Raw genomic sequence first — 26,684 nt, forward strand, 5'->3', positions numbered from 1 at the left:
TTTGGAATATGTGCACCTGCCAAGTGTGTGGGCAGTCTTTGGAGCCCTCACCCATGACTACAGGGACACAAAGACTTTTCTGTGAATTAGCCACGTGGCCTGAGGCTGGACACACCTGTTTGGAACCCTCTCACCTGGGGATCACCAACACTGGTGTTTTGTAGTTCTCAGTCCAGTCCTTAGGTCGCTGTACAGTCACTGCTGTCTTACTGATCGAATAAGGTGTATGTTCGGTGCTGCCATGTTGGATTCCCTCCTCCCCAGAAATTTAATTTTAAAAAGGGACAAAACCAATAAAAAAATTAAGAGATCTACCAATGGATTAAGATATTGGAATAATGAGACACGAATTTAAAAATTGTATTAATGTAACTGACGAGCTTGATAACAAGATGAAGAATTCTTTTAGAATAATAGCTGTTTTTAAAAATGAAATGAAATTCTAAAATCAATACACATAGCTGGAGAATGAGAAGTATGTACTCATTCAGCTACATACAATGCACTCCAATCACAGAAGGCTGTTCCAAGCAGCATTAGTTTAATAGCCTAACAATAAACGACGTAAGGGTTGTTCAGCAAACATCATAGTACATAGCAGTGAACAGGAGCAGACCAAAGAGGCATATGGCACAGACAGACCTACAATGAAAGGCACCACATGATCCCAGTTTTATTAAGTTCAAAAACAGGTACAATTAATCAGACAGAAGTGAGGAAGGAGGAAGCAACAATCAGGTGAGGACAGCAGTGTTTTTATAATATTTTTAACACCCAAACTTCTTGATCAGAAATACAGAAATGTGTCCTCATTGCTGAAACTCCACAAAGGGCCTCTTTAGAATATGGGCATGCTTCTATATGCATAGAAAACATTAACAGTGTAATACCTATGCTTCAATAAAATGATCATTGAAGTGAGGTAAGAACAAATTCTTCTTCTTTTATAGATGTACCTTTTATTAACATTAAGACATCCCCAACCAAACATAATTCCTTCTTCCTGTTAATTATAACTTGTGTCATGTGCCTGATGTACCTGAATTCAGGAGCTCTCTCTTGTTCAGTTTCTTCAGAGAACACCTCTTCCATGTGTTTATATACAGGCAGAGATGGAACATACTGCAACAGCCCCCGGAATCAACTGTGGCCACTCTCACTATCTTTATTGTATCCTTTACCCTATGAGGGTCACGAATGAATGAACTCCCCTAAAGTTGCCAGCCAACTTCTATGTAGGCTCAAGGCTTTGGCCTTATATGTTCATTTAAGACGCCCCTTCAGCTTAAAAAATACACAAGTTCCATTGGCCTTCTGTTTTCTCTTCTCTCCATGTTAACTCTGAATTTATACTCTTTTAAAAATATTCTGGATCAGAGACTAAAACATACATTTAACTTGTTGTATTTTATTCAGTTTTTTTTTTACCATTATATTAACAAGGCTGTAATTAACTTCCCATGATCTGATTGAGTGTGCATGTATTTTCTGTACTGTACTGTAGCATCTTGCTTTATACAATATTTTCAATGGTAGCCTATAACTCTTTTAAAAATATTCTGGATCAGAGACTAAAACATACATTTAACTTGTTGTATTTTATTCAGTTTTTTAAACCATTATATTAAAGAGGCTTAATTAACTTCCCATGATCTGATTGAGTGTGCATGTATTTTCTGTACTGTAGCATCTTGCTTTATACAGTATTTTCAATGGTAGCCTATAAGGTATCCAGTGTACTCATCTGCTTGTGACCTCTCTGGAGAGCTGTCAATATGCATGGCTATGTTTTATTATCAAATGAAATGTATAGGCACAGTGCTCTGTGAATGACCCACATCCAGATAGAGCACAAGTTTAAAATCCACAGACAAACTTCTAAGAAAGCACCTTGACATCTTATGTGCAGCTCTGCTTCCAGCTTCTAAAAGAATTGATTTTTAATAAAATAACACCAGGTAAAACTAAAAGGAAAGCATTAGTATTCTTTCAATATTTTTGGTTGTGTTCTAGCATATAAGCACTAGACCAAGGTGTAATCTGAAGATCAATTAATTAAATTAAGAATAATATAAATATTCTACTCCTTTTTAAAATTATATTTTATTAAATTATTCATATTATATCTCAATGGTTATCCCATCCCTTGCATCCTCCCATTCCTCCCGCCCTTCCATTTCCCCCTTACTCCCCTCCCCTATGACTGTGACTTAGTGGGACCTCCTCCCCCTGTATATGCTCATAGAGTATCAAGTTTCTTCTTGGTAGCCTGCTATCCTTCCTCTGAGTGCCACCAGGCCTCCTCATCTGGGGGCCGTGGTCAAATATGGGGCACCAGAGTTTGTGTGAACATCAGTTTGCACTCTCCACTCAACTGTGGAGAATGTCTACCCAGTCCATTGGCTAGATCTGGGTAGGAGTTTGAAGTTTACTGCACATATTGTCCTTGGCTGGTGCCATAGTTTGAGCAGGACCCTTGGGCCCAGATCTGCCCATCATAATGTTCTTCTTGTAGGTTTCTAGGACCCTCTGGGTACTTCTATTTCCCCATTCTCCCTTGTTTCTCTCACCTAGAGTCCCAATAGGAAGTCCTCCCCTCACACCCACTTTTCTGGTAAGTGAAGACTTTCATGGGACATGATCCTTGGGCTAGTGTCCAGATATAATTGAGTATATACCATTTGACTCCTTCTGCTTCTGGGTTAACTCACTCAGTATGATCATTTCTAGTTCTATCCATTTGTCCACAAACTTTGGGAATTCCTTGTTTTTAATAGCTGAGTAGTATTCCATAATGTAAATGTACCACAGTTTCTTTATCCATTCTACTACTGAGGGACACTTAGGCTGTTTCCAGGTTCTGGGTATTATGAATAAGGCTGCTATGAACATGGTTGAGCAAATGTTCTTGTTGTGTGCTGGAACATCTTCTGGGTGTATTCCAAGGGTGGAATAGCTGGGTCTTGAAGCCTTATTCCCAGTTTTTTGATATAGTGCCAGATAGATTTCCAAAGTGGTTGTACAAGTTTACATTTCCACCAGCAATGAAGGAGTGTTCCTCTCTCTTCCCATCCTCGCCAGCATGTGTTGTCACTTGAGTTTTTAATCTTAGCCATTCTGATGGGTGTAAGATGAAATCTCAGAGTCGTTTTGATTTACATTTCCCTGATGATTAAGGACGTTGAACATTTCTTTAAGCGTTTCTCAGCCATTCGATATTTCTCTGTTGAAAATTCTCTGTTTAGTTCTGAGGCCCATTTCTCAACTGGGTTATTTGGTTTGGTGGTGTTTAATTTCTTGAGTTTGTTATATAATTTGGATATTAGACCTTTGTCAGATGTAGGGTTAATGCAGATCTTTTCCCAGTCTGTAGCCTGTCACTTTGTTCTGTTCACAGTGTCTCCTGCCTCACAGAAGCTTCTCAGCCTCATGAGGTCCCACTTATTGATTGTTGACGTTAAGGCCTGGACTGTTGGTGTTCTGTTTAGGAAGTTGTCTCCTGTGCCAATGTGTTCCAGGCTCTTCCCCACTTTTTCTTCTAACTGATTTAGTGTCTCTTGTTTTATGTCGAGGTCTTTAATCCACTTGGACTTGAGTTTTGTGCATGGTGACAAATATGGGTCCAATTGCATTTTTCTACATGTAGAAATCCAGTTTAGACCAGCACCATTTGTTGAAGACGCTATCCTTTTTCCATTGAATAGATTTGGCTTCTTTGTCAAAAATCAAGTGACCATATGTGTGCGGATTCATTTCTGGGTCTTCTATTAGATTCCATTGATCAACCAGCCTATTGCTATGCCAGTACTATGTTGTTTTAATTACTGTGGCTCTATAGTACAGCTTGAGATTGGGTATGCAAATTCCTCCGGATGATCTTTTATTGTATAGTATTGTTTTTGCTATTCTGGGTTTTTTGTTTTTCCATATGAAGCTCAGAATTGATCTTTCAATGTCTTTAAAAGATTGTGTAGGTATTTTGATAGGGATTGCATTGAATCTATAAATTGCTTTAGGTAAGATGGCCATTTTACTATGTTAATTCTCCAGATCCATGAACAAGGGAGATCCCTCCATAAATATTCTACTCTTACATAGACAATGTAAGGAAAAACTCAACTTTCCATTTCTAACACATTCAATAGGAAATTATTATTGTGGTCAAATCACTACATGAAACTCCTGCAGAGCAAGAAAACAATGAGGAAACTCCAGAGCTCTGGACCTCTCTGTCACTTGCAAATCCTTAGTAGCAAGGTGTCTTTCCCATGCAATGCCTCCTGCTTTGCAACACAAAAAAACAAACAGGTGCATCCACCAGGCTCCCATGCACTGGTAATCTGGGGTCTACAGATCAGACAATCGCCATAACATGTGTCACTCACTAGAGAGAAGCAGGAGGAAGAAATCTGTTTCTTGTGAGGGTGCCAGAAAACTAGACATTGGCCAATTTCCTTTTAAAATTCCTCTACTTCTTGAGCCCCTTCGAGAGAATTTTGTTTGCAATTAAATCCCAGCTCAGATGGAAAGTACTATCATAACAAAAAAGAAGCAAACATGAAACGTAGGCAAGGTTTTGTGATATTAAGCTATGGTAAAGTCATTTGATCCAGAACAAATCAATATGATTATGAGCAAAATTACTTTAGTTGAACAAGTTAAACTACTGAAGTGCACACATACTACCCCAAAGGCGTGGATAATTTTAAAAATACAGCAGAGACTTTCCAATTTCCTAGGATTTAGATCTTCAACATATGCCTAACAGTCTTCTGAATTTCATTGGTGTCTGCTACAATTTTCTTTTGTCAGTCTAATTGTATTGATTTGTATTCTTTCTCTTTGGGTACATTGTCAGTATGTTCAACATTTCGTAGAGCAAAACCTTTGTTTCATATGGATCTCTGTACTGTTCCGATTTGTATTCCTTCTTTATACTGATTTTGACTTTGGCTTAGTTCTATTTTTTCACCATTAAGACATGCATTTGAGGTTTCTGTTGTTAAGGTAGGTTTTTGTACTTACAAATTGCCCTGAGAAACACTTTCATTGTGCCCCACATGGTTGGGTGGGCTGTGTCTTTGTTTATAGTTAATTCTGTGATTTTTTAATTTTCTTGCTTTTCCCCATCGACCAGCCATTATTCAATAGTGTTCAAATTTGATTTTTTTTTTATGCTTTGTAGTTTCACAAGCTGAACTGAGAAGTTTAGAAAAAATTTCTAGACACACATGATCTATCAATTATAAATACATAAATTTAATTTGACCTATAATGAACAATAAGATTGAAGTACTACTAAAAAGCGTATAAACTAACAACTCTATGCCCACATTGATTTCCTAGTGAATTCTGCCAGACCTTTAAAGAAAAGCTAACATTAGTCCCTATCAAACCATTCTGTAAAATAGAAATGCCAAGTACAGTACTGAACTCATTTTATAAAGCCAGTATTACTGATACAAAAATGGATAAACACATAAAAAATAAAATTGTAGGCCAGTCTCTGTAATGAGCACAGATGTGAAATTTCTCAAAATGTTTGTAAACCAAACATAATTATGCATAAAAAGATCACTTATAGTTGGATGAAACTGTATTGCATGTATGTACCACATACATCCTATTCATTCATCAGTCCTGATTTCTTAGACACTATGAACAGAGCAGTGAAGAACACGGATGTGCATGTATCTATGCAGCAGAACACAGATGTGGTGTTAGGGTGGACAGCAGGAGCTCAGTGGGGAGGAAGAATGCGATCAAAATATATTGTGTAAAAATATGGAATTCTCAAAAACAATATTATATTTACTAAAAGATAATACTCTTATCTGTGGGTACACGGACAAATATTTAGAACGTAATTAGAGATTATGCTGGTCCATGACTTCAGTAGCCTGGGTAGCTGGCCAGATTTCCTGAACCAGGCATGATTTCCCTCTTGCTGTGTGGGCCACGAGGTCAGCGGGCCAGTGGCTGATTGCCACAGAGGGATGGCTGCCACTGATGCACCGTTAGGGTTCACCTGCTGTGCTGGCCAGTGTTGAGCTTCACAGCCCTGCTGGAAGTCCACATGATGCCTTCCAGAACCATGAGAACTAGTATTCAGAGAGGAAGCATTCCTTTTGGTTAGTTCCAGATCAGAGGAGTCTGGGTTCTGTGTCTGAAGTGTATGATATCTTCAGCAATAGGGGCTTAGCAACTACCTTGGAGGGGCAGCGGAAGGCAATAGACTGTAACGTTTGGGAAGTTTCTTGGAAAACCTGACAAACTACCCCAAACAGGCCTGGTGTGTGTGTTTTTGCTAGATGGTCTTTGGCGCTTTGAGGAAGCATCAGCTCAGATGAGTGTATTTCATTTAAGCTATGTATTTATACGTAGACTTACTACAGTCATCATAGGCTTTTATCTATCTATCTATTTATTTATTTATTTATTTAGTTTGTTTAGTTTTTTATTTAATTAATTTATTCAGATTACATCTCAATTGTTATCCCATCCCTTGTATCTTCCTGTTCCTCCTTCCCTCCTGCTTTTACCCTATTCCCTTGCCCTAGGTCTGTGACCGAGGGGGATGTCCTCCCCTACTAAATGGTCATAGGTTATCAAGTCTCGTCTTGGTAGCCTGCTTATTCTTTCTCTGAGTACCACCAGGCCTCCCCACCATGGGGAAGTGGTCAAATATGGGGCACCAGAGTTTGCGTCTGAGTCAGTCCCTGCTCTCTATTCAACTGTGGAGAATGTCTTGTCTGTTGGCTAGAACTGAGAAGGGATTCGATGTTTACTGCAAGTATTGTCCTTGCTTGGTGCAAGAGTTTGAGTGGAACCCCTGGGCCCAGATCTGTCTATCATGATGTTCTTCTTGTAGGTTTTTAGGACCCTCTGAATCCTTCTGTTTCCCCATTCTCCCACACTTCTCTCACCTAGAGTCCCAATAGGATGTCCTCACAACTATCCTAATGTCCTGGTAAGTGAAGACTATCATGTGACTTGCCTCTTGGGCTAGTGTCCAATTATAAGTGAGTATACACCATGTGAGTCTTTCTGCTTCTGGGTTAACTCACTCAGTATGATCATTTCTAGTTCCATCCATTTGTCCACAAATTTTGGGGTTTCCTTGTTTTTTATAGCTGAGTAGTATTCCATAGTGTAAATGTACCATAGTTTCTTTATCCATTCTTTGACTGAGGGACATTTAGGTTGTTTCCAGGGTCTGGCTATTATTAATAAGGCTGCCATGAACACGGTTGAGCATATGTCCTTGTTGTGTGGTAGACATCTTCTGGGTATATTCCAAGGAGTGGAATAGCTGGGTCCTGAGGAAGCCCTATTCTCAGTTTTATGAGATAGCGCCAGATAGATTTCCAAAGTGGTTGTACAAATTTGCATTCCCACCAGCAATGAAGGAGTGTTCCCTTTCTCCACATACTCGCCAGCATGTGGTGCCACTTGAGGTTTTGATTTTAGCCATTCTGATGGGTTTAAGATGGAATCTCAGAGTCGTTTTGATTTGCATTTCTCTGATGACTAAAGATGTTTGAGCATTTCTTTAAGTGTTTCTCAGCCATTTGATAATCCTCTGTTGAAAATTCTCTGTTTAGTTCTGAGCCCCATTTCTTAACTGGCTTATTTGGTTTGGCAGTGTTTAATTTCTTAAGTTCTTTATATATTTTGGATATTAGATCTTTGTCAGATGTAGGGTTGGTGAAGTCTGTGGGCTGTCGCTTTGTTCTGTTGATGGTGTCTCCTGCCTTAACAGAAGCTTCTCAGCCTCATAAGGTCCCATTTATTGATTGCTGATGTTAAGGCCTGGGCTGTTGGTGTTCTGTTCAGGAAGTTGTCTCCTGTGCCAATGTGTTCCAGGCTCTTGCCCACTTTTTCTTCTAACCGATTTAGTATCTCTGGTTTTATGTTGAGGTTTTAAATCCATCTGAACTTGAGTTTTGTGCATGGTGATAAATATGGGTCCAATTGCATTTTTCTACATGTAGACATCCAAATAGACCAGCACCATTTGTTGAATATGTTATCCTTTTTCCATTGAATAGATTTGGCTTCTTTGTCAAAAAATCAAGTGACCATGTATGTGTGGATTCATTTCTGGGTCTTTGATTTGATTCCATTGATCAACCAGCCTATTACTGTGTCGTACCACGCTGTTTTAATTACTGTTGCTCTATAGTGCAGCTTGAGATCAGATATGGAGATTCCTCCGGAGGATCTTTTATTGTACAGGATTGTTTTAGCTATTCTAGGTTTTCTGTTTTTCCATATGAAGTTGAGAACTGAACTTTCAATGTCTTTTAAATATTGTATAGATATACTGATAGGCATTGCATTGAATCTGTAAATTGCTTTTGGTAAAATGATTAGGCTTTTATTTTTAGGTAGATATTTTAATATGATTCCTATACCTTTTAGACATCCTTACTGTTGCTTTATTCTTGCCCTCATTTTGTATTTGTCTCCCTTCCCACTCCCTAGTTAGAGCCCCTTTCCTCTTTTTTCTCATTTCTCCCATTAGATCACTTGTACATTGTTCCTCCTTTTCTATTGCTCTCCCTTCCACCCCAAGCAATGGCCCTATACCACAACACTTCTCAACAGACGGCGACCGTTACAGAAAACCACAACCAGTTGAAATGCAGAGCTGTGGAGCCCTGTCCCAAATATAGAACAATGCCCACACCTAAGGCTCAGGGATTATTTCTGAACTGGGAGCAGGAAGATTGTAAGAGCCAGAGGAACAGGGGGTTTGCTGTGACATTATGTCACCCGATAATGCTAGAAGATACACTCAAAAATTATTAGCAACAATGACTTCCTAAAACTGAGCTGAACAAAACCAACAATAGACATGCTAAGGTGGATAGATGAAAGCCTTCATGGCCTGAATTCTATGCAAAGAGCTAAAGGCAACCAAGCAATGCTGAGAGCAGAAAATGAGTCTTCCCTAGGGAGAGGCACACAGACCAGTCATCCAACCTCACATGGTCAGTCCTTAAAACAGGAACACAAGTAAGATTACATGGACTGAACAGGTTAATATATGTATTTAGGAAGATATTTTATATCTATGTACACATAAACATATATGTATATGTCTGCATACATATACACACACACAAATACACAAACATACACACACACAAATACACAAACACACACACACACAAATACACAAACATACACATATGTGTATGATAACAATTAAAGAAAATAGAAGTCAAGAGTTCGATAAAAGAGCAAGGAGAGTATATGAGCGGTTTGGTGGGAGGAAAGGGAGGGGAAGTGAATATTTTCTCAAAAAATATTTATTACTAAGTACTTTAACATAAAGATGTCTTTAAAGGATATAAAATTTTATTTTCTGATTATGAAACCTACCTTTAAAAAACTTAAGAGTCCAAATGGAATAAAAATAGGTCTGACCCACCCTCCTGGGGAAAAAAAGGGGTTATTCTCCATGACCAAGCAGGTTTCATTCCAGGAATGCAAGACAAACCAATGCACACACAGAAACTGTTGTACATATATAGAACTCTGGACAGAAATCACATGATGATCAATAGAGACCTCTGACGAAGTTTAACATAATATACATGATAAAACCAATGAAAACAAATAAAAAGGAACCAGTCACATCACTAAAAGGCAAAATATGACAGAACTATAGCTAACCCTGTACTACAATGTGAAAACCTTCAAGCATTTCAGTAAGACTCAATAAGTAAATAAAAGATACAAATAAGAAAGCACGAAGCCAATATCCCTATTCGAAAAAAATATGATCTGATACATAAGAGAGTCTGAAGACGCTAACATAAAATTTCTAAAACTGATAAACGCCTTCAGAAAAGTATGTGGATATAAAAATCAACATACAAAAATAAGTAGTTTATCTATATGTGAGAAAAAGAAATATGATAAGAAGAATCAGGAAAACAACCTGATTCATAGTATCTTCAAATATTATCTTAGGAAAAAAACCTAAATAAGGAAGTCAAAGATCTCTCTGATGAAAAACATAAAACAGCAGAGGTAGAAAGCTCTCCCCAGGCTCATGGTCAGTACAATGAATAGCCTAAAAACCGTTACATCGCTGCAGGAGAGCTGTAGATCCTTGCCATGCCTCCAAAATTCAAATGACACCGTATCTACATGCGGAATTCTCAAAGAGTAACATTTATAAAATTCAATGAAGCTGCCTTAGGAGACAGAGGCAGGAAGACCTCTGACTTTGAGACCCAGCCTGGTCTACAGAGTGAGTTCCCTACACAGAGAAACCCTGTCTCAAAAACAAACAAACAAAAAAGCAAAAACAAAAACAAAAACAAAAAGAAAGAAAAAAGCAAGCAAGCAAGCAATGATGTTTGTGATGCAGCTTCAGGTAGCAGCACCAACAAAAGGAGGGATATGCGGGAAAAAAGATGATTATTCCCTGTGCTCACTTGGCCCTCTTCCTAGCTGCTGCTGCTGCTGCTGCTGCTGCTAGAACCAGCATTTCCAGGCATCTGTCACTGACTGAGGACCAGTGGGCCTGAGGAACTCTCCAGGTAGTCTTTTGCAGATTGGGACTTCTGAGACACTTATCACATGTGACTGAGCAATTCCTGCACTGTTGGCCTCTCCACTGTGAGAGGGCCACCTTGGACTACACAACCCTAATGTAACAGTTGTCACAGAATTAGAAAAAAAACATTTGTGAAGCTCACATGGCCACACAATACACACTGCATACCAAAGCAGTTCTGAGCAAAGGGAACAGTGCTAGTAACATCACAGTGACTGATTTTGGACAAAGATGCCCAAACTACAATATAGAGAAAAGAGAGTCTCTTCAAAAAAATGTTACAGAGAAAACACCTAAAGCGCTGCAGTACCGGAGTGGACTCCAGTAGCCCAGGAAGCAATAGCAAGAAGAAGGAGACAGGGATTCATGAAATGTGAAACTTCTGTATTACAAAGCAAGCAATGAGCTGAGTGAAGACACAGCCCACAGAACAGAGGACTGCCATCTAGAATATCAAAGAACAGCCTGCCCAGAGTCCTAACAACTCAGGTACTAAGTAAGCCGAGGAAACCGCGGCTCTCAAATGAGCAAGTATGAAAGGGTAGTAAACATAAAATGTGTTCAACATCCCCACTACAGAGCTTCAACCTCACCAGTCCAGAGCGGCCATCACAGGGGACACAACAGAAGTGCTGGCAAGGGGTGAGGAAAGGCAACCATGTGTACTGCGGGAGGCAATACGAAGTAGTCTATCCAATACTCAAACTGTTCTCAATTAAAACAAACTTTCATGTCTATAACTTAATTTCCATTCTAAATTGATGTTTAAGTTATCTCTTACTTTACATTTCTCTTAAAGGACCCCCCCCCCCGGAAACGTGAAAGAGCATACCATCTCTATCAGCTGTTTCTTGAGGCTTTGACTTTAAAGTGAAGATCTTCCGTAGCTTACAGTTAGCAGAGACGATAATGCCATCCAACGACTGGAAAACTGCTCCTTTGAATATCTCACTGGTGAAGGCGACCAGGTCAATGCACAGATTGCACCACTGAGATCAAGAGAAGCAGACGCAAGTTAGGACCCTCCACGGCACAGATGCAGAGACTCACACCACGTGAACCATCTCATCTGCCCCTCCCCAGGCTCCAGTGTGCTCTTTCAGTTCTGACTTAAGTTTTCTTTAAAGTGGCCTCAATTCTCTTCCACAAATGCCCACAATCTGAACTACACAGTGGTTATCTGACTATCACACTCCCATCATGAGTGACCCATCTCTGGGACAACAGCTCTCTTGTCCGTGGGCACCATGCTAGGGGCATGCTAAAGGCAGGTGCTTTACATCACTTGAAGCTTGAACATTAGAGAGAAGTAGCCCATTGTTTTTTCCAAGGGGATTAATTTGATTACAATTAGATACTTTAGTTTTGGTTTTTAAAAGGTAGGGATTAAATCAGAAGATCGGTTAAATGGTACCCAGTACTATCTACTTACAACCACTTAACCTGTTATACAAAAATAGATTCTTCTAGAGGATTTGTAATTATGCTGGGTGTGTGCCAATTTTGAAGTACTCTTGCAGGTACTAATTCCAGCCTACTAAACAATTAGATCCCTTAGCACTTCATCAAATGAATTCTATGGCCTAACTGAATAAAGGAAGAGGAAAAATAATCATTAGTGAAAAATTAAGACATATTTAAGAATGTACGATAAAAGAAAAATAATTTTTGAAATTGAAACAAAAGCAGTATTAAAATTTCATGTGCCTCTTTTAAATATTAGGGTCTTGAATTATTTTTGGAAGCAGTTTATAAATAAGACCTTTTCTAGGGAGGATGTTGATTTTACTATGGAGGTGAGTCCAAGGTTGTCTTGGTAACAGATCAGTAAGAGATTGTACTGAGTTACTGATTAAACCAAAATGATTATTTGTTGTAGATGTCTCAACAAGAACGTTACCTACCTAGGCTGTGAGAACACTATGGTGTCTTGGGGAGAACAGCCTGGAGTTAGCTAGGGAGGAAGTGGGTTTAGCATAGCTAGATAGTGACAATCAGATGGATTGTGACATGGGGGAAGCTTTTTTTTCGGGGGGGGGGGCGGTTAAAGCCTGTGAGGCCAAGCTCTCAAGAATCATGAAGGAGACCCTAAGATTCTCAACAAGAAGAAATGCTTTCTTTAGTTCTGCACATAATAACATGCAAATGCAGAGCACTGGGAAATTAAGCTTGGGTGGACCTTGATGTAGGAGTGTTCTAAGTGACAGAGGTCTTGGGGCTGAGTTGTGTCTGAGTCAGCATAAAGATCACTGAGACACATAAAGAATGAAAAAGAAAGAAAGAAAGAAAGAAAGAACAGGGAATGTAGAAATATATAGGGAGGACAGGACAAAACGTAGACTAGTGAATCTACCCCTCAACTTAATGCCTTGTTACTCACAAGGTTATTTTTAATTCACTGGTATAGAATTTTGCATATTGAGGCAAAATAAGTTTAATTTTGATATAATGGTATAGAATTCAAATTTAAGATTATTCTTCACACACGTTTTATATACATATATATTTCTACTCTAATGTGTGGTGTTGTGCCCATACAACTCAACTATGATACAAGGTTTACACCCAATACTTTGAAAGTGCTATTGCAGGCTGTTTAGGATAATTAAGTAATACAAGTTAACTGTTAGTTGATCAAATCATGGTCATGTCCATTACTAGTTTATTTTTATCACAAGAATATACATCCTAGGTGCAACAGATATATTTGATTCTATAGACAGATAAGGTAAAATAGATATGGTCTTCAAAAACCTCAGAGACCTACAGAATATGGAATTTAAAGATGTTTTCATTACTTTAAAGATTCTTTGACAATAATACAGGTTAACTCCTGGCAACACCCAGCCTACCTTATGGAGATGGCTTCAAATGTGTCAAAAAAGCCACTGTCCTATTTTCTACCACAGACAGAATTCTGCGTAAAAAAGGGCAAGCTTGGATGCAGGCAGAGTCGACAGCCAAACTCTGCCAAGAGAGGGTAAGCAAGTCCTCAATAGTTCCTGCCTCACAAATATGTCTGTCAGATATATTGGGGCCAGAAGGCTGAAGAAGATGCTCCAACATTATAGAGAGTTTCGGGTGACTGTTCAGGCAGCAAACTGTCTCTGTCATTTGCTAATTTTGGAAGCTGCTAACCTACACTTACTGTCTACTCATATAATTAATTTTATTCCTTCTCAAGTCTCTGATGGGGTTGGAGACAAGATAGTTTAGTTTTACAACTAAGCTTATTTGTTTAGGGGTTAATATGTTTTTAGGTCTAGATATATGTTTTAAGTTGATAATGACAAGATATGACAGATATTGATTTACATTTAGAATTTTAGATACACCAAGATAGGAAAGATGGTTTCTTCAAGGTTGCCAAATACAAATACCCAAAACACTATGAATGTAACATTTATATAATTCATGATTGTTTTGTGGTTCTTCTTGCTTTAGATAGTTTATTATATATATGTGTAATAATATAAATGTATATGTAAAAATAAAAATAAAAAATAATAAGAAAGCATAGTCTATTGTTTGTCAGTCAAGTAAGTATGAAGTGAGAAGGCTGACATGGGAATTATTAAAATATAAGGAACAATTGATGGCCCAATGAAAGCCAGATCATAGGGAACGGAGGTGTGTGTTTCTTTTATCCATTAGAACATTATGCAATCACTATTGTTCTATAAATGTAATTGTTTTCCTAAAAGACTTAACATGCCCCAGTTCTAGCTAACTAGTTCAAGCCACCAGGAATGCCACTTATTCTTCCCCTACACACTGAGTACAGATGAGCTTCCCTTGCCTCCCTTCCAGGGACATAAACACACATAAGATAGTCTTCTGTCCTAGGAAGAGAGGCAGCCATGTGGCTCTTCTGCTTAACACAGTCACCACAGAGGGGCCTTAGGATGTATGGGTTTAGAGAAAATTACTTAAAATTGTTTCAATAATAAGTCATACATGCAAATAAAAGCCCAGTACTGGCAAGGTTTCACTTGCTCATTCTGTTAAGTCAGTCTGGTAACTGTTCCTGTTCTCTGTAGTTTACTGTTTTGCCAGTGTCAGATACCAAATCACTTCCTCCCCCCAATTCTTATATGACCTTTAGTTCACTTACACATCCTGCTTCCTAAACTTCATCCTTCCTGGATTATCATCTGTTTACTCTCTTTTCCCCTAGCATTTAATATCCTGAGATTTTATTAATAGGAATGTAAATATTGTACGCAATGAGAAAGTGACAACTTTCTCTCCTACCGTACAACTTCCCCCCTTTACATTTTGAGTTAATTGGTGCTTGTGTTATCTAACTTTTAAAAAAGTGACTCTTAAGTCTTCTACTTCTTGGAAAGGCTTGAAGTTTGGCTTTAACAAAGAAGTAACCAGGCACAGAAGACAGGTGAACATGCATATCATTTCACCTCAGGGCCCTTTCCTTACTTCCTGCCTATCTGACTGTGCTCTGGGCTGTCCTAGCAGCTCTGCTAGGGAATCAGAGCCCACCTCCTTCAGAGGCCAAGGAAACCGCTGCTTATCCATGGCAGCCACGATGCTTTTATCTACTCGACCTGACTATGACTAGAAAATCTTCAGTAGATCATGGTAAGTGTCTATGTATGAAGATTTGAAGATATGCAAATGCATTCACGTCGTCATAAACACACACACACCACAGAAACTTTGATATTTCCAATCCTTAAACAAATGTCTGAGAACTGATGTCTTTATTCCATGGATTCACCACCAAGAAAGTAGATCCTGAAAAACCCAGAGAAACCCTTCACAATACACCTTGGCTAGAGAAAATACAAGTATATTCCCATAAAGTTTTTCATAAGCTCCAACAAACAACTGATAGTCACATAAATGCTATGAATGTGTGTTACAACGTTTTGGGAAAGAGGATAAACCCTCCTAACAAGTGGGGTGTATGACTCTTTATAAACTACATCTTCATTATTCTTGGGGTACCATCCATTATTAAAGGCCTTATGCTTTTTGACATTTTCTTCATCTTTAATTATTCTATTTTTGTGTACAGTTTTAATGCAGCAGGAAAGAACTATGACCTCACATGTTTGTAATTGTGAGCTGATACATAGCAATGGAAAGAAATTTGACAGCAGAAAGAATGTGTTATCTTCAGGATATTTTTGAGATTCACATAAAAATTCTTGGTGAATGTTCAATGTACATTTGAAAACAATGTATACTCTGTAGTCATTACATAAACTTCCAACAAATGCCAAATAGTTCAGGCTAATTGACAGCGACTCCCGGCATTGTCTTCCCGTCAGTTTTAAAAAGAAGAGTCTTGTAATTTCACCACAAAGTATTTGCCTTTCTGTATTTGGTCCTTTTAGTTTTTTTTTTTTTAAATACATTTTCAAACTCTTTTATTTAAGTGGGTACACATCTGCAGTTCTCATATAATGTCAGTAATATTTTTTTCCTGTGATAAATACTTGAAAAAAGAATTATTTTGGTTCATTTCTTAGAAAGTTTCAAATTTGCTCGGTCCATTACAAAGAAGAAACACTATGGGGAGGGCGAGGTAGAGGAAAGTTGTCTAGTTGTCTGCCTGATGGCAGCCAGAGAGCAGAGAGGAGACAAGAGCAGGACAAGGCAAGACCTGACCCTTCAGTGCTGAGCGCTCAGAGACCCACTTCCAACAATGCTCCACCCACCCCACATGCACTCCACGAGTGAGTCCACCACCTCCTAATACGTGAAACCTGCAATTAGGCCAGAGTCCTCAAGCTCAAATAAACACTCAGACATAGTTTACTCATCTCCCAGGTATCTCTCACACACTAATGGTCATGATTAACCACTGCGATGGGGAGATGGCTATGCAGATAAAAAGTACTTGCTATGCCAGCGTGAGGAGGGCCTGAGGTTTTGGTTTTGTTTTTGCTTTTTTTTTTTTTTTTTTTTTAAACAGGTTTCAGGTATCAATCCTCTGTCAGGCTGTCAGGAGAGGGACTGGAGAGAACAGAAACTCACATGAAAGAAAACAGTTGGTAGAGGGCTACAAACTTCGCCCCAGGTAGGCTCCATAGAACAGTTGGAAAAGCCAATGACACACAGACAATGAGAGAAAGAGGGTGCACTGTACATGACCTATAAAGGGTCATGGTAAGTCCTTTGCCAGATCACACTGTGTCTTGGGAGTGCCTCTCTTTCTTAATAAACTTTTTATTTCTATTACTCTGTGTCTCTGGAACAACTTTTAGTCCTAGGACTTAACCTGGTCCTCTCCCACACCCGAAACAAGATGTATAGATAGCAAAGATTTTCTCCCACTCTACGCGCTGACACTACATAAATGTTTCCTTTGTGGTGCAGAGCCTTTTAACTTCATCAAACCCCATCTGCTCGTTTTCATTATCTTAGCTACTGGGGTTCTTTTTGGAAAGCCCTTGCTTCTGCCTATGTACTGAAATCCCTTCCCATGGCAGGTTCAGGGACTTACATCTGCTACGAGGGTCTTTGATCCATTCTGAATAGCTTTTTTCTATAGAATGAGCAATACGGGTCTAGTTTCACTCTTTCACATATAGTTATCTGGTTTTTCTACCACCATTTGCTAATTAGCCACCCTTCTTTGTGCAGGTTTTTAGCGTCTTTCTTGAAAAGCAGATGTCTGTAGCTGTGTAGGTTTTATTCAGGCCCTGCGGACTCACAGGTTTGGTTTTTTCTATCAGTGCCATGCTGCTGTTGTTACTACGGCTCTACAGTGTGACCGGAAGTCAGGCATCGTGACACCATCAGCACTGTTCTTTTTATTCATGCCTGCTTTGGGCATTCTGAACTTTTTCTGCTTCCATGTGGGTTTTGTGGGTTTTATTTTCTGTGGCAGTGTCACTGGAGTAGACACAGAATCTATTGAATCAAGCAGACTGCCTTCAGTGACACAGCATTTTCACTGTGCTGATTCGGTTGAGTAAAGGAGCATGGGATTTTTTTTCACCCACATTCTAGCATCTTCTTTGATTTCTGCACTGTTTTATAATTTCCACTGTAGAGAAAGCTTTCTCTTTAGGTTAGGCTTAGTCTGAGGTATATTTTAAGAATGATTGTGAATAGGATCTCTTTCTTGATTCCTTTCTTGTCACGTTTGCTGCTGGCATACAGGAAACTCCTGAGTTTGGGGTGGTCATCTCTGTTACTTTGTTGAATGGGTTAATCAATTTTAAGTTTTCTGATGAACTCATTAGTGTATCTTACAAATAGGATTATGCAAACAGATGCCTTGATTTCTTTTTGATATCTCTCCCCTTTTCTTTTCACTCGAATCCTTCAAGCACACACATATGGAACAGGAGTGGGGAAAGAGGGCAGCCTGGTCTCATTGTGTTTTGAGGCAGATCTTGAAGCTTGCTTGTCTTTCGCTCCTAATACTGTTGACCACACGTCTGTCATATTTACCTTTTGCTATACTGCTGCCTGTTCCTTAGTCCAACTTCCTTCAGGATTTTCATCCTGTGGCAGTACTGCACTTTGTCAAAGGTTTTCCCTGTGTCTACTGATTGGCTGATATGGTGTGCTGCCTAGTTTTATGTTGAGGTGACACAAGCTAGAGTCATTCTGGGAGAGGGAACCTCAATTGAGAAAATTCCCCTATCAGTCGGCCCTGTGGTGCATTTTTTTTTCAATTGACAGTTAACATGGGAGTCCCCAGTTCACTCTGGGAGGTGCCACTCCTAGGTAGGTGGCCCCGGATGCTGTCAGAAAGCAGTCTGAGCAAGCCACGGGGAGTAAGCCAACAGGCAGCACTCTTCCATGGCCTCTGGTTCAGTTCCTGCCTTGAGTTTCTCTCTGACTTCTCTGAATAATAGACTACACGTGATAAGATGAAATAAACCCTTTCCTTCCCAAGCTGCTTTGGGCTTTGGGAACCCTAACAAGATGCCTGCCTTCTACCATTCTCTCCTCCCTAGAAGGAAGCCCAGTCACAGTGAATGATCTTGCTGATAATTAATTGGAGTTCAGCCTGCACACGTTTTATTGAGAAGTTCTGCAACTGTGCTTATACCAGAAGACTGGCCTATAATAACACTTGTTTAATCTTTATCTGATGTTTGTATAGTAATACTGGTTTTATAAAACTAGTTTGGTAGCAAGTTTTCCTTTCTGTTTGAAGTGTACTGGCTGTATGTCTTCTAAAAAAGTGTAGAAGAATCTGAATTCTGGGTAAGGTTGTTTTTTACTTTGGAGATGTTTTTATTACCAGTGTGAGCATGGGTTCAGGGTCTGTGCTTGTCTTTTTACTCTCTCTCTCTCTCCTTTACCTTAAAAACTTACAAACATGTGGTACAAATGTCCCCAGAAGCTCCTTGTCTCCTAAGTTAAGGGTCTACCCCTCGGCAGTTGCACCCACTAGCCACTGGGGGCAGTGCACTCCGGCTGTGGCTGTGGAAGGGGCTGTCTGCTTCTACCTCAGCTGTCACTTTACACAGGGTAGCTCCTCCTTTCTGAGGAACACTAGACATCCTTGCTTAAGTGTCATCTGACACCTCAAGTTCCCCATCCCTACATGATGGATATTGCTTTTGTCTATTTTCTATCTTTAGAGACATCTTTTATTTGTGTATTGAATATTGTGAATGCTTTGTGATTCAGCTTCTGAATTGTTTAAATCAATCATATCTTGTTACCACAGGAAATTAAATTATTTGCAACCATTTCCAGTTTGACAAACCATGTCTGTTATCTTCAGTTTGACTAGTCATGTCTGGTATTTTCTTTTAATACCAGTGCTGTGTGGACCGGTCTCCTATGAGTTATTGTACAGTATTATACTATCCTTGAGAATGGTAATGTCATTCATTTTTGGATTCACATGCATTTAGTAACTTAATAAATATTTGTTAGCTAAGATAAACCAGTTTAGTCATTGATTTACAATAGTAGAAGTTAATGGGTTCATGTTTAGGGAAAACAGCAAAATAGCAGTCTTTTCTGAACCTAATATTAAGTGAGCATTTACTGTGAGCTTGAGTTGCTACTGAGTGAGTTTTACCACTGACCCTGTTTAACTGACAAGAAAGCTGAAGTGCTAAGAAATGAACAGACTTGGCCTAAGGGTCTGTAGCCAAGAAGCAACAGAACCAGACTCTGTGTACCTGCAATAAAGCCCCAAGGCCTACACTTCGCTCCCCAGGGCATGCTGCTTCTGTGCATGCTCTAAGAATGGGCTAGCCTTAAAGCTGAGTCGTCTGTTTCTAAACCTCCTTTGGCCAGTGGTTCTTCCTTAAGTATCTGAGGTCAGCAGAGGATAAGCTCTCCTGAAATAAATGCAGCACTGGTATTAGCCTGACAGGAGTAAAGAAAGAAAAATGGGCATTTAAAGACTGACATTCATGTGAGTGAGATGAAACAGTTACAAACCCTTAAATAAATACCATAAATAACACAGTGAAGGCTATTTATAACTATTTTAACAAACTACTTGATGTATCTTAGATAATCTTGTATCTGAGTATGCCTGTCTTTTATTGCCTTCTCATTCAGTGACAGTGAAAAATTAAATGCTGTTTTTTTTTTAACCCAAATTTCCAAATATTGGCTTAATGGGAAACATGATGTTTGAGAAAAATGAGGTAAAATGGTCTTTGAGCAGTTTGGGGTACAGTTAGACCTCTAGCTTGTATTAAAATTCATAGCAGATGGCACTAGAATTTAGTTCAAGAAGGTACAAGTTTTAGAGGGTGACATTTTTTATTAATTTATTAATTTAATCACTTTACAGCCTGATTGCAGTCCCCCTCTCCTCTCTTCTCAGTAACACCCTCACATCGTGGCTCTTCCATTCCCTCTTCCTCTTCTCCTCAGAAAAGGGGAGGCCATCCATGAGTACCAACCTACCCTGGCACATCAAGTCACAGGACCAAGTACATCCTCTCCCACTGAGGCTGGAGGGTGAATTTATCCATTTAAATGAGAAACACTAGGTGTCTGAGTTGTGAAGATTGCTAAAAGATTTGGCACGGTAACTTATTGAATTGCTTTGTTCTATCTCCAGTGGATGATTCATTCTGAACAACAGCTCATGGCTGAACATTCAAACAGAATTAAATTTATTATATATTATAGCACATACACCAAGATAGTGATGTGCATCCGACCCATCACCAACTAACCAAAGTTACAGTAAAGAAGAAGTGAAATGGATTCCAGTGAGCCCTGACTAAGTAGGCACTTCCAGTGTTTAATGTGATGGCTATTAATTTTTAAAATTGTTCTTGCCATTGAGGACTCAAGTCAAAAATATAAATTGCTGTAACTTAAAGGTTAAAGTGAATCATCGTAATTAAGAATAGTATGGAAAATAAAATTGGAAGGTTAACATTTAAAGATAATTGAAACAGAAAGTGGCCTATATATAAGTACTCAGATCGGTTTGGCTGTATGAATTTAATTTTATTGCCTATTGGTATCAAAAGGATTTAGCTACAGAACACAAGAAGAGTGAACAATTCAGCAATACCATTCTGAATCAGGACTCCTGGAAGTCTCATGCAGACAGCTGAGCAGAATGGAAGCCCCTTGTTGTGTACACATTGTATCAAATGAGAGGATTCACAGGGCAGTGCGCAGCCCCTTAGAAATGCAGTGGGCTCAGATAAGAAGCCAGTGGCATCTCTAGAGATCAGAAATCAAGGATTTGTATGAGATCTTCCAACTTTTAAATGTTAGCTGAGTGCTTTGAGAATGCTCTGTTGAGATTTACCATCAAGAGAGCTACAAATCGTGATGGATAGGAAAGAGCCCCCACTAAAAGAGCAGAAAACTAGGCAGCTATCATTTCAACAGTGGGCAGGGGCTCCAGGGGTGGCATCCTGGATAGATGGGGTATGCCCAGCTTCTCTGCACTTGAGATGGAAACTGTCCTTAAAACATGATTCAGCGACAGGGCTGGACCAGAAGATGGAGGCAGTAAGTGCCTACCATATCTGGGCAGGAGAAGGGCAGAGACTGCACATCTAGTCAGTAACCTGACTGTTGACTCCAAAACACTAAAGTTGGTATTTCCCGGATGGGAGGGGACAACCTGGGAGCTGGTGACACACAGCTCCAGGCCCCCATTGGCTGTCTCACAGGTCAAGGAAAGGCAGCCCCCTGCACTTTCTGCCTATTCAAATGCAGATCTCCAGAGACTCTCTGTTCTAGCAATCAGCTCTGGGATTCTTCCTGTTTCTCCATGGGCAGTACTAGAATCTAGGGGACAGCATCCCAACCTCCAAACTCTACTGGTTCCTCAGTGGAGACAGTTTAGAAAATAGGATCATACAGGATCCTGGTCCCGAGATGGCAGAACTCAGATGAATCTGGGTGGCCCTGGGAGCTCAGCATCTACTTGGCCAGTAATACGCCAGCATGGCTGGATCTAAAACATCAGAGCCCTTTCATCTTCCTCCAGATTTCTTCTGCCATCCAGAAGACAATTTTGGACTCCAGAGACTTGAAGATCCAGCCTTCAGTTAAGCTATTTCCTGGACAGGAAAGAGATATTGCAGGACCTGTGGAGCCACAGGTAGAGGTCCCCAGCAGCTGTATCCCAGGTCCAGGAATTCAGCACAGTTCAAAGCTTGTGGCCCCTTCTGCTTTCCTCCCACTCGAGTGCTGGACCCCAGTTCCAGGGGTGCTACACTCCTGTAATCAGACTTTCGATTCATCCTGTCTCTTGAGGAGCTGCAATGGAGAGACCAGCAGGACCTCACTGGATCACAAAGGTCTGAGAAACCCAGCAGGTTCTGGGAACTAACAGCCAACACCACAGAAAACCAAATTGCTAAAGTCCAGAATAAGAACACAATCAACAAAAAAACAGAGCAACATGGATCCACCAAAACACTGGATATTTTAATGCACCTGAAACACAGGAAAATGACCGTAAAGCTATGCTTATGAAGTTGTCTGAGAATTTAAAGAGGGGGAAATGAGAAGAAATATAGGAAAATACAACAAAAAAGTGAATGAAATGAATAGAACAGTTCAAGACCTGAAAAGGGAAATAGAATCAACAAAGGAAAGACAAACAAACAAACAAACAAAAAATCTTGAAACGGAAAACTTAGAGCAGAGAACGGGAACCACAGAGGTAAGCATTAACAACAGAATACAAGAGATGGAAGAGACAACCTCAGCTGTAGAAGATACAGTTAAAGAAATCAATGCATCTGTCAAAGAAAATATTAAATTAAAAAATTCCTGACACAAAACATCCAAGAAATGAAGGACACTATGAAAAGACAAACTTAAGGATAATTGGAATTGAGGAAAGAGAAGGCCAACAAAATCATAGAAGAAAATTTCCCCAACTTAAAGAAAGAGCTATCTATAAACATAGAAGAGGCCTACAGAACACCAAATAGAGTAGACTAGGAAAGAGAATCCTCCTGCCACATAATAATTAAAACACTAGATGTACAGAACAAAGAAAAATATTAAAAATGGCAAGGGAAAAGGGCCAAGTAACACACAATGACAAACCTATCAAAATGATACCTGACTTTTCAGCAGAGACCATAAAATCCAGTGAAAAAGAAGCGAAACTGAGAAATAATGACACTAACAGGTGTCCTGAATCAAATGGACCTAACATATATCTACAGAACTTTTCACTCAAACACAAAAGATTATACCGTCTTCTCAGCACCTCACGGAACCTTCTCCAAAACTGACCATATAGCAGGTCACAAAGTAAGCCTCAACATACACAAGAGGATTGAAATAATATCTTGTATCCTATCAGACCACCAGGACTAAAGCTGGGCCTCAACAAAACAGAAATAACAAAAAGCCTACTCACACATGGAAACTGAATAACTCTACTCAATAATAACTGGGTCAGAGAAGAAATGAAAAAAAAGAAATTATGGACTTCCTAAAATCCAATGAAAATAAAGGTACAACATACTCAAATTTTGGACACATTATGGGACACAATGAAAGCAGTGCTAAGAGGAAAGTTCACAGCACCAAGTGCCTTCATAAAGAGAATGGAAACATCTTATAAAAACAAATTAAGGGCACATCTGAAAGCCCTAGGGGGAAAAAGAAGCAGACATATCAAAGAGGAGTAGATGACTGGAAACAAATCAAACTCAGGGATGAAAGCAATGAGTTAGAAAAAAAGACAATAATTCAAAGAATCGATGAAACCAAGAGCAAAGGCAGAGAGAGAGAGAGAGAGAGAGAGAGAGAGAGAGAGAGAGAGAGGGAGAGAACTCGAATAAACAAAACAAAATCAGAAATAAAAAGGGAGACATAATAACAAACACTGAAGAAATCCAAAGAATCATTAGGTTTTTACTTCAAAAGCCTATATACCACAAAATTTGAAAATCTAAACGAAATGGACACTTTTCTTGATAGATTCCGCTTACCAAAGTTAAATAAAGATCACATAAACAAATTAAATAATCCTAAATCTCTTATGGAAATAGAAGCAGTTATAAAAAGTCCCCCCACAAAAGAAAAGCCAAGGGCAAGCTGTTTTCAGGGTAGAATTCTACCAGACCTTCAAAGAAGAGGTAATACCAATACTCTTCAAACTATTCCACAAAAATAGAAATGGAAGGAACATTACCAAATTTATTCTATGAGACCAAAGTCACCTTAATACCTAAACCATACAAAGAACCAACAAGGAAAAAGAATTTCAGACCAATTTCTCTTATGAACATTGATGCAAAATTTCTCAATAAAATACTTGCATACTGAACAAGGAACACAATGAAGATATCATTCACCATGATGAAGTAGGCTTTATCCTAAGCATGCAGGGATGGTTCAATATACAGAAATCCATCAATTTAACCCACCATATAAACATACTGAAAGAAAAAACCCCACATGATCATCTCCTTAGATTCTGAAAAATCATTTGGCAAAATGAAACATTCATGTTAAAAGTCTTGGAGAGATCAGGGATACAAGGCACATACCTAAACATAGTAAAGGCTATATATAGCAAGCCCATAGCCAACATCAAATTGAATGGAGAGAAACTCAAAGGAATTCCACTAAAATTAGGGAATAGATAAGGCTGCCCATTCTCTCCATATCTCTTCAATACAGTACTTGAAGCTTTAGTTAGAGCAATAAGACAGCAAAAGGAGATCAAGGGGATCCACATAAAAAAGGAGAAAGTCAAAGTATTGCTATTCACAGACGATATGATAGTATACATAAGTGACCCCGAAATTCCACCAGAGAATTCCTACAGCAGATATACACCTTCAGCAAAGTGGATGGATACAAGATTAATTTAAAAAAATCAGCAGCCCTCTAGTATACAAATGAGAAACAGGCTGAGAAAGAAATTAGGAAAACTACACCCTTTATGATAGCCACAAATAATATAAAGTACCGTGGTGTAACTCTAACCAAGCAAGTGAAAGACTTGTATGAAAAAACTTCAAGTCTCTGAAAAAAGAAATTTGAAGAAGATATCAAAAGGTGAAAAGATTTCCCATGCTTGTGGATCAAGAAGATAAACATAGTAAAAATGGCCATCTTACCAAATGCAATATGGAGACTGAATGCAATTCCTATCAAAATACCCACATAATTCTTTACAGACCTTGAAAGATCAATTCTCAACTTCATATGGAAAAACAAAATACCCAGAATAGCTAAAGTAATACTATACAATAAAAGATCTTCTGGCGCAATCTCCATCTCTGATCTCAAGCTACACCACAGAGCAACAGTAATAAAAACGGCATGGTACTGGCATAGGAATAGGCTGGCTGATTAACGGAAGCAAATCAAAGACCCAGAAAATAAACCTACACACCCATGGACACTTGATTTTTTACAAAGAAGCTAAACCTATACAATGGAGAAAAGATAGCATCTTCAAAAAATGGGGCTGGTCTAACTGGATGTCTACATGTACCAAAATGCAAATAGATCCACATTTATCACCCTTCGCAAAACTCAAGTTCAAGTTGATTAAAGACCTCAACATATAACAAGACACACTAAATCTGTTAGAAGAAAAAGTGGGGAAGAGCCTTGAGCTCATTGGGACAGGAGACAACTTCCTGAACAGAACACCAATAGCTCAGGCTCTAATATTAACAATTAATAAATTGGACCTCACGAAACTGAAAAGCTTCTGTAAGGCAAAGTACACTATCAACAGGACAAAATGGCAGCATACAGAATAGGAAGAGATCTTCAGTAATCACATATCTGACAGAGGGCTAATATCCAAAATATATTAAGAACTCAAGAAATTAGCTATCAACAAACCAAATAATCCAATTAAAATTGGGGTACAGAGCTAAGCAGAGAATTTTCAATAAAGGAACCCTGAATAGCTTAGATACACCTAAGGAAATGCTTGATGTCCTTAGTTATCAGGGAAATGCAAATCAAAATGACACTGAGATTCCATCTTACACCTTCCAGAATGGTTAAGATAAAAAATTCAAGTGACAGCACATGCTGGTGAGGATGTGAAGAAAGGGGAGCACTCCTCCATTGCTGGTGAGAGTGCAAACTTGTACAACCACTTTGGAAACCAATGTGGCACTTTCTCAGAAGATAGGGAATAGTGCTACAGCAAGACCCAGCTATAACAGTCCTGAGCATATACCTGGACGATTCTCCACCATACAACAAGGACATTTGCTCAACTAATTCATAGCAGCTCTATTCATGAATGAACAGAATCTGGAAACAACCTAGATGTCCCACAGAAACTGTAGTACATTTTCACAATGGACTACTACTTAGCTATTAAAAACAAGGAAATAATGAAAATTTCAGGCAAATGGTGAGGTAACTCAGACCCAGAAAGGCACGTATGGTATGTACATGGAGTTTAGCCATATCGTGCAGAATAAACATACTACAATGCACAGATCCAACGAAGATAAGTAACAAGGAGGACCCAAGGGAGGATGCTTAACTTTCACTCAGAAGGGGAAATAGAATAAACAGGTAGTGGGTAAAGAGAGGGAACAAGGTAGAAGAGGCAGCACAGAGAGATATGAGGGTGGAGATCAGACCTCAGGGAGCAGGGACATGAGGACAGAAGGTCTGTAAAAAGAGAGAGAGAGAGAGAGAGAGAGAGAGAGAGAGAGAGAGA

The 26,684-nt window shown here is 39.2% G+C and overlaps 1 protein-coding gene across 2 annotated transcripts in view; it reads right to left on the reverse strand.

The window, feature by feature from the left end:
* Cfap20dc (CFAP20 domain containing) overlaps window positions 1–26,684 on the reverse strand; it is a 261,651-nt gene that overhangs the window by 141,911 nt on the left and 93,056 nt on the right. For both annotated transcript variants that reach the window (XM_051139606.1, XM_051139599.1), the window contains exon 6: window positions 11,409–11,565. In XM_051139606.1, coding sequence (XP_050995563.1) covers window positions 11,409–11,565 — 157 coding nt within the window. The remainder of the gene's footprint in view (window positions 1–11,408; window positions 11,566–26,684) is intronic.

The sequence above is a fragment of the Acomys russatus genome, chromosome 3, assembly GCF_903995435.1.
Source record: "Acomys russatus chromosome 3, mAcoRus1.1, whole genome shotgun sequence".
Classification (NCBI taxonomy): domain Eukaryota; kingdom Metazoa; phylum Chordata; class Mammalia; order Rodentia; family Muridae; genus Acomys; species Acomys russatus.